The sequence below is a fragment of the Pinus tabuliformis genome, chromosome X, assembly GCF_031772625.1.
Source record: "Pinus tabuliformis cultivar Carrire ecotype Pingquan chromosome X, CPIR1, whole genome shotgun sequence".
Taxonomy (NCBI): domain Eukaryota; kingdom Viridiplantae; phylum Streptophyta; class Pinopsida; order Pinales; family Pinaceae; genus Pinus; species Pinus tabuliformis.
In genome coordinates, this window is record NC_142308.1 from 1,082,660,673 (window position 1) to 1,082,672,806 (window position 12,134).

Sequence of the window (12,134 nt, forward strand, 5' to 3'; positions counted from 1 at the left end):
ATCTATCAAGAATTTCATTGAGGCAAATCCAGGAAGCTCTGCACAGCATGGCGAAGATGAGAATATCATCAACAAAAAGGTTGTGAGATAAATAGATGTCCCTGCATATCCTAACCGGCCTGCACCTCTTTTCATCAACTGCTTTGTTAATCTGAAGACTGAGAGAGTTCATCGCCAGAATAAATAAAAGAGGAGAAAGGGGACACCCCTGACGAAGACCTCTTTCTGCTGAGAAGAAAGGAGAAGGCATTCCATTAATAATGACTGAGTAACGAACATTCTCTACGCATGACATAACCCAATTGATGGAATGAGATTTTAAACCAATCTTTGCCAATAAACATCTCAAGAATCCCCAATCCAAGCAGTCGTAGGCCTTCTGCAAGTCTATTTTTAGAATGGCCGCATCCGTCTTTCTAGATATCATTGAAAACAGACTTTCCTGTGTAATGGCAACTGCATCCAAGATGTTGCGCCCTTTTAAGAAAGCATGTTGGTCCTTTGAAATGAAGGAGGCCAGAGTAGATTTCAATCTCTCCACAATAATTTTGGAGATAATTTTGAACAAGATATTGCATAATGATATTGGTCTGAAATCTTGGAAGGAATCCGCCTCTGCCCTTTTAGGAATTAGGGCAATCAGAGTAGAAGAGATGATGTTGTGTATACTTCCGGACATCCGAGATGCCTCTGCCATCCTCAACAGGTCACTTTTGAAGATGTCAAAAAAATGAGAGAAAAACTCTATGGGCCAGCCATCTGGCCCAGGGCTTTTATCTTTTTTAAAAGCTTTGATGACACTTAGAAGTTCCTCTTCAGAGATCGGCTGGAAAAAGCTTTCATTCTTTGCATCATCAAACATTAATGGGGCCAGTTTGATACCCCAGAGGGTATCCTGAAAATCACTTACTTCCTTCCTTTTATATTGATTTTTAAAATATCTCACAGCTTCGTTTGTGATATCCTGTTGGGAAAAATAAAAGCCACCTCTACCATTGTTGATTCTCCAAATCGTGTTTTTCTCTCGCCTGGCATTTGCAAAATTATGAAAAAATCTAGTGTTTCGGTCACCATCCTTTAGCCAGATTGCTCTGCTTTTGAGCCTCCATGAAGCCTCCTCCTGGTCCAGAAGCTTTTGTTTTCTTTTTTCCAGATCTCTTATGAGGCATTTGATGCTGAGAGGAAAATCATTAGCGTCCATAGCACTTAAAATGCTGTCCATCTCTTTTTGAATGTCTAGAAGCGCCTGTCTGTCCTTTTTCCTTTTTTGGTATTGCCATTCCTTTGCCACCTTCCTCAGAGATGCCAATTTATCTCGAAAGGTCATGAATGGGAAAAGGTCTGACATCGAAAGATCCTTCCACGAATTTGAAATGATTTCATTGAACGCTGGGTCCTCTAGCCAAATTTTATTAAACTTAAAGGGGTAACCCAGCCTGAACCCCTTCTCCCGCCAGCCGAGGAAGATAGGCCTGTGATCAGAAGTGAAGGCATTTCCTATGGATGATATGGGCATGCCCATTTTGTCAATGATGCTAGCATGCAAAATGAAACGATCAATCCTCTTAGCGATATATGCTTCTCCCGACCTACTGTTATCCCATGTAGGCATCAATTTTATAGGGGCAATGTCCACAAAATTTTTATTAAGAAATTCCATCTTAATCCTGTCAGCAAGCGGGTCTTTTTTCCTGCATTTGCCCCAACATTTGTCAGAGTTTAAAGTCAGATTTAAGTCTCCAGCTATCATTAGTGAATCAAGTTCAAATATTTCTGAGGCAAACAATTTTTCCCAGAAAGGAGATCTGTTCTTATAGGGCGCGTAGGTGTTCAGAATGTTGATATTTAGACTTTGACCTCTGATAAAAGCCGAAATAAGAATCCCGGCAAAACACTTATAGGCCTTGGCCTTGATCCATACAGGATCCCATAAGACTGCCAACCCCCCTGATTGGCCTCGAGCCTCAAATGAAACCATAAACCATGAGAAAGTCCAAGCATAATAATAAATAAGAAAGTCTTATTAATCCTTTCACCATGTTAGAGTCAATGAAGTTGCATTCTCCTACATATGCATCTATGGAAGGTTCTTGAAACATCACAAATGATATAGAGATCTTTCTTTCCGGATGACTATTAGTAATAAATTGACTATTGCACAATAAGCTGAAGCCTTCACATTCCGATGCTCATCCAAAAAACCGACAACAGATTCAAGAGTAAAAATAAGTACATTATAATAAACCTTGGCTTTTCTGTAACCTATTGTCTCGATTTATTTTACATTGTGTCAGTACAGGCGAAAAGAATTTCCATGTTTGCTATGTATGTCAAACTCTTCATTGCCACTTATTAGATCTTCCAGCATTTTTATTGCACTCTTTGAACCATTCAAGAGGCCACTAGGAGGAAGTTCGTGATTTCCTCCCACCAGATGCTCTCCATGTCTCTTTTTATGTGCCTCTACATATTCATTGCCAGTACCTGAGGAGCCAAGATAATCAACATCCATATCTGTATTTGAAGTAGGATCTGCACTTGAAATGAAAGTGGGTACTCTGACTAATCCACGTGAAATCAAATTGGCATCATGGTCAGCAACTGCAGCTAAAGCATTCAATGCAGCCTTCCTGGCTTCAAAGAAAGCATCATTTATACCTTCAGCTCCCAGATCATAACTAAGTCTGTTGTGCTTGGGGATTGGTGACATATTGGAAACACATAAATTAGCTCCTTTCTCCATTGATATCTGCTGTTCTTCTGAAAATATAGTCTTAGAAGGTTCATCCCGAGTGCCTTTTCCAGGATTTTGAAATGCGAAGCTGTCTCTCCTTTCCTCTGATATTTGCCAATTGTTTCCTAAAGCAGACTTAGAAGGTTCCACGAACGTAACATTTTCAAATCGATCTCCAACAGAAAATTTCCTTTGCTCATCCAACTTCTGTGGATTATTTGCAACAAAATGTTGAATACTACCTTGAATACTTTCCTGCTCACGCAATTCTTGTTTTTCTAGCTCAGATTGCTTTAAAAGATCCTGTAAAGCATTTTCTGTAATCGGCTGCAAAAATAAACACCAACAATCCTCATCTATGAGTGAATGAATCGAAAGAAATATCCAAATATTTGATAATAATTTTTATCATTAGTTTTAAGGAGAGGAAATGCATGGAATAGATATGGTTTCAATGAGATTTAGTATCAAACCAGAAAAGCAATATTGGTGCAAAGCATTAATCTCTTTTGATTTTAATGAGAAGCCTCAATTAAGTGTATAAGGAACTTCTAGATATGTATCTTCCAGTCAATAATTCTTCTAGAAAACTGATAACCATAGAGATCAAAAAGAAACACTAAACAGAATGTACTGTCGTCAACCACTCCTAAAAGAAAATGCCTTACACATTCCTAGAAAACATACCTTATGGGAGAAGCGACACATATCTCTTTCCAAACAATAGCCCCTTGTATGGTAAAATTTGCATGGAAAAGCTGAAAGATCATGTGAAAATGGGCATTCATCCCCTTTCAAACAGCATTGGTTGACATGATACTTGCATATCTGTACACGAAATATTTTGTTCAAAAATACTAGCAAAATATGCCCAAATGATCCTGAAATAGCTCCAAATATAAACGATGAATAACACAAGCAATGAAAGATAACCCAACAATATCGGATATATGAATTGGAAAAACAGTAAAAAAAGAGCACAAAAAATTCACTTGTAAAAGAGGCAACAATTGTAAGCATAAAGCATCCTTGCAAATTCCTGAAACATTGACTAGCAAGGAATACAAGGAAAGCATGAATATGTAGAAACGGTATGCCATAAATCCAGCATGGAAGCCATACAAGACATTTTAGCAAGTACTGCAATGTTTGCAATAGATTAGAAACAATTTATCTACTGAATTTTATGTCGTTTTTTGACAATATAACAAATTTAGTGTACTAATAGGATCAATTGTCAATTAAAACTGAATATAGTGACTTTGGAAAGCAATTTTATCTGTCAAGAAGGAAAGCTTCAAATGAGTCGACCTGTATTAAGTGTCACTTTAATTGGCATTTTACTCATGTCATTTAGATTACTGGAAAAATAGAGAATAAAAGAAGACCATACTAAATCCGAATGGAAAGAGCTGTGCAATGAATATCAGAATTATGATATAAGGTAACTTTGTGGAAAAGTATTTCCTGTAGTCCAATTGATTAAAAAGTCTATTGTAAAGACAAATTGCTTCAGATGCTATTGGAATCAAGGTATTGACGTTGATGAAAAAATGGACATCTGAATTCTTGCAGACAGTGCTCACAGTGTCAACATGAGTCTTAAGATATATAAAATATTATTAAAATCTCTCTGGGAAAATTTTGACTATCGTGAATTTACCTATAAAGCTTGTATCCATTGTTCATTTCTAGATAAGGTAATAGGCTATAGCACTCCACATATCAGTTGAAAGGCAGTCGATCATGACAGTGTCTTTACTGAATCCATTGTTATTCCAGATCCTAACAGAGGGGCACTGAATTAAACTTTTGCTGGTGTTTCATTTGATACATATTCCACTCCCATCATAGAGACATTTTTACTAAGTAAAACAATTCTACCCTATTACCGATCCTTTTAACATGGCTGCTAAGGTCCTGGCAGCCTTGCTACATAGGCACATCCAGGGCAAAGACACACTGTCAACTTGGCCCAAGCCCCTGCTATTTAGGCCCCACACCGCCTAAACAGCCAAGGGAGGAGTCCCTAAATATCTCCCCAACAACTGCGGTTTATGTCCTGTACCTTATATGGAGTCAATGATGTTGAGGTGTTTTTGATCTGTCTATTGTCCTGCATAAAAACAATGCTAAAAACAGTGCAGATTTCTAAAAGCAGCTTTTAGTAGCCAAAATAACTCAAAGATATGGCATGTGACCTATGAATTTAAGTCTACTAAATTTATTCTAACCAAATATATAATTATTTATCAGTTTTGATACCGGGTTAAGGATTTATTGGTTGAAATAGCTTGTTGTCTTATATGACAGACTGTAATGTTTCTGTAAAAGCACAGGGACAACAACCAATTTTATCTTATCAACCAATCCATTGTGTGAAAAATAATTCTAGGGAGTTAGCCTAAAGTGCAGGATGACTAGAGGGTGATAATAGTGTTTGATTTTTCAAGACCTTCTAATCTGATAATTACTTCCAATGATTTCTTTGTTTAGTTCTTCTTGACTTCACATTCATTATTAAGATATTACACAAAAGATCTCAACAGTAGAAACACAAATTACAGTCAGATCGTAAAGACATAGTCAAACACAAAAGACAAGAATTTTTACCCTGGGAGAACCCTCCTCTAGGGAAAAACCCAGCAACCCTTTCTTAGAGAAATTATTCAATTCAACAAGAGATACAAATTTACAATATGATCTTTTCAAGTCAAAGTACAGTCAAACAGACCAGCAACATAATCCAGGTCTAACCTGGTCAAACTGTCCACAACCAAGTCAAACTGTTGCTCAGGAGAATTCAGCCTGCTGTCCTTCCACAGAAATTTGGCCTACTTCCAATGAAAATGCTCAGAAGAGATTCGGTCAACGGTGGACAGATCTGGTCAACTTCGGACTTGTTTTCCTCCTTGATCATTCGCACAAATGGACAGGACATATTTTGTCTTGATGATATCTGAATTGGTGCCTAGGAGGAGATCAATATGCCTTTATATAGTGGACTAATGGGTCCGAATGGATGTGTCAAGTAGGCTGGCCGACATGATCTTCTTGGAGGGCTGACTTAACATTGTGGAGACATAAAATTTGAATTTCAAAAATTGAACTGCCCTCTTTTGAAGCTGACTATGAATTCTCATTTGTATTTCTCATTTAGAGGGATAGAACTCAATTATGAAGACTGACCATAGCTACAAAAATTCAACACTCCCTCTTAGCTACGGAAGCATTCATAATAACTTCTTTAGATGTTTTCTTGTTGAATTTTTTTTGTATTCCAAGAAAGGGTTGAAAGAGCTCAGCCATGTTGATGAATCCATCCAACTGATGTTCTATTCCAGAACCATGTGGAAAGCATCCTACATCAGCACCATGCAAAGGATCTAGTTACCCACTAGTCACATATCCTTTGCAAGAGATCTTGTCATCCATAAGCCAAATACCCTTTGGATAGTCAAGTACCCCCCGACACAAGACTAGTCCTTGGATCACCAATCTACCATGTCGTCATTGGGAGTCATAAGTGGTACCCAATGACCCATGGTGAAAACCTAGGCCCATTTATTCCCACATGTTGTCATATGTTATTGAATGGTAAAAATACTTGTCCAATGCTATGAGACACTCACTCAACCCATTAGCGAAGTAACCCTTGGCAATATGGTCATGTAACCCCTGACCAGGGGAGCACTTAGGGCCTTGATGCTTACTAGGCCAATCTCCCTAGCCACATTACATGGCTCCTGGTCACTACCCATGACTAGGTCAATACCCTTGACCGAGGGAGAATCTCTACCCATTGATGCAACAACATCAACACACCCTCTACGTGAGGGAATCGCTCTCAACTACTCCAAGCTTGTCCCTAGAGTAGACAAACTTCATCCTAGGACAGAGACTTTCTAAGAATGTCAGCAACCAGCTATTCATAAAAATGCATTGGAGACTCACTACTCCCTTCTGTAACATGTTCTGCATGTGGTGGTACAATGATCTCAATGTGCTTCGACATGTCATCGTTTTCATCTTCTACACCTGATCAAACAATGTGACTAGTTTCCGAAACCACACTGCTTCACAACTCGCCAAACAAGCAGCAATATACTCTGCTTCAGAAGTGTTGCTCATCATAGTAGACCCCAAGTTGAATCATCATCTTGATGTGCTCTTTTGCACTCTCTGACCAAATTGAATCTATATATCCTTGCAGCTAAACTTCATAATTTGAGACATATCTCAATCCATATCCAACTGTTCCATGTTGATACTTCAACACATGTTGTGCCACAACTATTCTTCGATCACCCTGACTAGGTGCTCCAACTGTCACTGAAATACATCATGTTGTGGAAATCCTGGTTGCTCCCTCTACCATGTGAGTCCTTCTGCACCTGACAACAAACAATTCCTCATAGTCCTCTCCCTCTTCCTAGGAGAATCCTTGCTTTGTACTTCTCTTTGTTGCCATCACTACTGACTCTCCACACATCTCATCACAATGACATCCTTCAAACTTGTTGGCCTGCTTGCTCCCTCTGAACTAGGAGCTCTTCTGATCATCAAGTACGATTATAGATGTCAGCGTAATTTCTCCCTCTTGAACTTTAATCACTCCTAGAAGAGTCTTCTTGTCACATATTTTGCTTCGTTCATCCAAATGCTTCCGTTTGTTGTCTGAGTCTTCGTATCTTGTATGATGCACTTGCAACCCTCATTAGTAGGTTATGGAAGAAATGATTATAATCCGACAAAAGAAACAAACACATGAGGTTAACTAATAGTAAAACAATAATAATAAAAGAAGAGGGATATAAACTTATAAAGTACTTATCTTTGAGGAATGAAGGGAATTTGACAACTCCCTCTCGATCGTTGCTCTCTTTGCAAAATCCATTTACAAGCTCATCATCTCTGTCCTCATCATCAACCATTACTGCAAGTTGCGTGCCTTTCCTTAAGGTTCTTTGTTCAGCGGAATCATCAATTTTCAATGCTTTGGGTCTAGCTCTAGGGTTTTGTGAACAATCCCTAGGGCTTTCTATATCCTTAAAGATTTACTAAGGGTTTACAAATCCTAAGACTACCAAAGCTTTCAAGAAGGGCTCATAGCACAAGTGTTTTGACTTCTTTTCTTAGCTCCCTCTGATTTTGGACCAACTTTCTTGAATCGAATCAAGTTCATCATATCTCAAATACTTGAAGGAAAATTTTTGATGCAGGTGTGTGTTGCATACATAGTCCATCTCCCACTAGCAAGACTCACATATGGCAACACTGAAACTTTGAATCTCTTGAAATACGGTTTGCATGCTATTGTTTAGCGGATGTATCTTCATTGGTTGTCAGGCAATGACCTTACAACATCTTCCACAAGAATGTGGACAATATTATGTAAAAACCTTTATTCAAGACATACATTTCACGTCTTCTAGGGTTTTTCTTTCACCCATCCTCTGATACCATGTTGATTTTTCAAGACCTTTTAATGTGATAATTACTTCTAATGATTTCTTAGTTTAGTTCTTCTTGAGTTCAAATTCAATATTAAGCAATTACACAGAAGATCTTAACAATATAAACAAAAATGACAGTAGGATCATAAAGAGACAACCAAACAAAAAAGACAATAATTTTTACTATGGGAATACCCTCTTCTAGGGAAAAAACCAACAACCCTTTCTTAGAGAAATTATTCAATTCAACAAGAGATCCAATCTAATCTTTTCAACTCAAAATATAGTCAAATAGACCAGCACATAATCTAGGTCAAACTGTCCACTGCCAAGCCACATTGCTGCTCAGGAGATTTCAGTCTTCTCTAGTCATCTAGGCCGAAATTTAGCTTGTCGTCCTTGCACAGAAATTTGGCATGCTTCCAACAAAAATACTCAACAAAGATTTAGTCAACAATGAACTGATTTGGTCAACTTCGAACTTGTTTCCCACCTTGATCCTTTGCACAAATGGACAAAAGATATCTTGTCTTGATGATATCTGAATTGGTGCCTTGGAGGAGATTGATATGCCTTTATAAAGTGGACTAATGGGTCTGAATGGGTGTGTCAAGTAGGTTGGCCGTGTTGGGTGTGGAGCCTGATTATCTTCTATATTCAAAGGTATCGCCACATTGGACCCTAGTTCGAAATGGGGGCGGCAACACCGCCCTTAAAATATTCGCTGCAGGGGGGGTCCAAGGGGGGGCGGCTGCGACCGTTGGGAGCCCCCCCCCCCCCCTGGCGGGGGGTTTCGGGGGCAGTGCCCCCGAAGCTAAAAACAGCTGTAAAATTGCCTTGTAAAAGTATAGTAATTTCTAGTCAATTTGGGCCGTTCATTAGGCAGATGATCTGATGGTAGAACTTATGTTTAGTTTAGGGTTTTTTGCCCTAGAAGGCAACCCCTCTCTTTGTATGAGGGCATTGTATTTGAGGCTGTGTGATAGATGTGTATTCTGTGAGTGAGAAACAGAGAGGTGAGACTGTGAGAGAAAACAGAGGATATTACAGCGGATTTGCTATAGGTTCTGTCTCTTCATTTTTCTGGATAATAGAAAGGAAGGACTGGCTATTCGGGGTGGACGTAGCCCAAACTGGGTGAACCACATATATTTGTGTCTCTCTTGTTTTGTGGGTTTTCTGTGTTTATATTTCTGCAATATTTTATGTGTTCCATTGCTCCGTAATATATTATTTTCTAACAGGTCGACTTGATCTTCTTGGAGGGTCGACTTGACATTATGGAGACATAAAATTCAAATTTCAAAAATCAAATTTCCCTCTTTTGAAGCCAACTAGGAATTCTCATTTATATTTATCATTTAGAGGGCTAAAGCTCAATTATGAAAACCAACCATAGCTACAAAAATTCAACACTCGCTCTTAGATAGGGAGGTATTCATAATAACTTTTTCAAATGTTCTCTTATTGAAAAATTCTCTATTCCAAGAAAGGGTTGAAAGAGCTCAACTATGTTGATGAATCCATCCACCTCATGTTCTATTCTAGAATCATGTGGAAAGCATCCCACATCATCACCATGCAGAGTATATATTTACCCACTAGTCACACATCCTTTGTAAGGGATCTAGTCATCCATAAGCCAAATAATTCTTAAATGACCAATCTACCAAGTCATCACTTGGAGTCATGTCAAGTACCCCCTATTGAGAAATCTAGGGCATCAAGTATTAGGTGATTTCTCTTCCATTAATAACTGCTTGTGAGATTTTTTTACAACTTTAGATTAGCATCTTCTTTTCGTTAGTTATTAGTGTTCTTCTTCATCAAACAACTACCAGTGCATGAACATAAATAGACAAGAGACACAAAATGTAGGCTATGAGCCAAGACCAAAACCTCTTACTCTTTGAGAGGAAAACCCGCATAAATTCTTCTTATAGAGATTCCAATTAACGAATACCAAGACCAAGACCCTTGACCTAGTTGCCACTCCAAGACCAAGACACTAGTTCTCTTGACTGTCTTCTGCTCTTTTCTTCTTCTTGACTCCTCTTCCACTTTGACCTTCTTAGCACTGAGATCATCTCCTATCTGAGCATACTGTGATAGCAACGAACTGTAGACACACTTGAGATGGCACCCAAATACGTCACTGTAGTGTCGCCGGAATGTGATCTTTATAGCAGCACCGAAACTACTGAATCTATGAGATTGAGATAGCATCGAATCATTGTGATATATTACTGAACTGTAGCTATTTCATAGCACTGAACAACAATCTCCATTATAGCACCGAATTGTGGCTTCTTCATAGAACTGTAGCTTCTATACTCTTGTCTGAAACTGTGTTTCTCTGTTATGACACCGAACTATACTTCTCTGAGATCCGAACACATCACTACAGTCTCTTATTCGAATTACAGAGGTATCCGAAATTATATTTGTATTTTCCACCTAAATTTTAGAGGTATTCGAACTCCTTGACTGTCTAAAATGTGAACACCTTACACGCATATATATAGTAGTTATCCCATATCAATAAGCCAACTTGTGAATCCAAAGGGATGTGTCTCCATTAGGTGAGCCAACATGAGTTCTTTACTTTGTCTTGAGGCCGGCTCAAAAGAGGAGTAACTAGTGCTTGTCTTGGAGGGCTATTTTACAATCCTATAGGCTTATATATATTTGTAACATGCCCAAGAAGGGTTCTTTATACATGACATTGACTCTTATTGACAAATCCTAAAGGTTCACAATGGGAGCCATCTAAAAATAAAATCTCTTGCTCATGAAACCCATGAAGCAAGCATTACAATAATAATTTTATTTTTCTTCTTTTCATCATTTACAAAAATCATAATTACATGTCATTATGAAGACCAAACCTAGTTACACTTTTCAACACCCCTTAACCCATGGTGAAATCCCAGGCTCATTTACTATTCCCACATGGCGTCACGTGTCATTGAATGGTAAAAATACTTGCCCAATGCTATGAGGCACTCACTCAAACCACTAGCCATGTAACCCTTGGCAATATGGTCAAGTCACCCCTGACTAGGGGAGCACTCAAGGCCCTAATGCTCACTGGGCCAATCTCCCTAGCCACATTACATAGCTCCTCGTCACTACCCGTGACGAAGTCAATACCCTTGACCAAGGGAAAATCTCTACCCCTTGATGCTACAACATCAACAATCCCTCTAACTGAGGGAAGCATTCTCAACTACTCCAAGCTTGTCCTTGAAGTACATGAAATTCATTCTGGGATAGAGGCTTTGTGAGAATGTCAGTAACTTGCTCATCCGTAGAACAACATTGGAGCCTCACTGCTTTGTTCTATACCATGTTCCAAATGTGGTGGTACCTTGATCTCAATGTGCTTCAACCTGTCATCATTGTCGTATTCTGCACCTATTCAAACAATCCTGTGACTAGCTTCTAAAGACACATTGCTTCACAACTCGCCAAACAAGCTGCAATATACTCCACATCAGAAGTGTTGCTCATCATAGCAGATCCCAAGTTGAATCATCATCTTGACGTGCTCTTCTGCACTCTCTGACCAAACCAAATCTATATATCCTTGTAGTTGAACTTCATCATTTGAGACATATCTCAATCCATATCCAATTGTACCATGTCGGTTCTTCAACACATGTTGTGCCACAACTATTTTTCGAGCACCCCGACTAGGTGCTCCCTCTGTCACTGAAACAGATCCTATTGTGGCAATCCTGGTTGCTCCCTCTACCATTGAAATAGATCCTATTGTGGCAATCCTGGTTGCTCTTTCTGCCACGCAAGTCCTTCCACTCCTAACAACAAATTCCTCATAGTCCTCTCCCTCTTCTTGGGAGAATTCTAGCTTTGAACTTCTCTATGTTGTCATCATTATTGACTCTCGACACATCTCATCACAACGACATCCTTCAAACTTG

At 38.9% G+C, this 12,134-nt stretch overlaps 1 protein-coding gene across 2 annotated transcripts in view; it reads right to left on the reverse strand.

Annotated features, from left to right (window-relative positions):
• Positions 1–2,000: 2,000 nt before the first annotated feature.
• The window catches only part of LOC149143584 (uncharacterized), a 282,472-nt gene continuing 272,338 nt past the window's right edge, over positions 2,001–12,134 (reverse strand). For both annotated transcript variants that reach the window (XM_089449002.1, XM_089449000.1), the window contains exons 6-7: positions 3,422–3,562; positions 2,001–3,061 (exon numbers count right to left, since the gene is read on the reverse strand). In XM_089449002.1, coding sequence (XP_089305128.1) covers positions 2,291–3,061; positions 3,422–3,562 — 912 coding nt within the window. In that variant the 3' untranslated portion in view covers positions 2,001–2,290. The remainder of the gene's footprint in view (positions 3,062–3,421; positions 3,563–12,134) is intronic.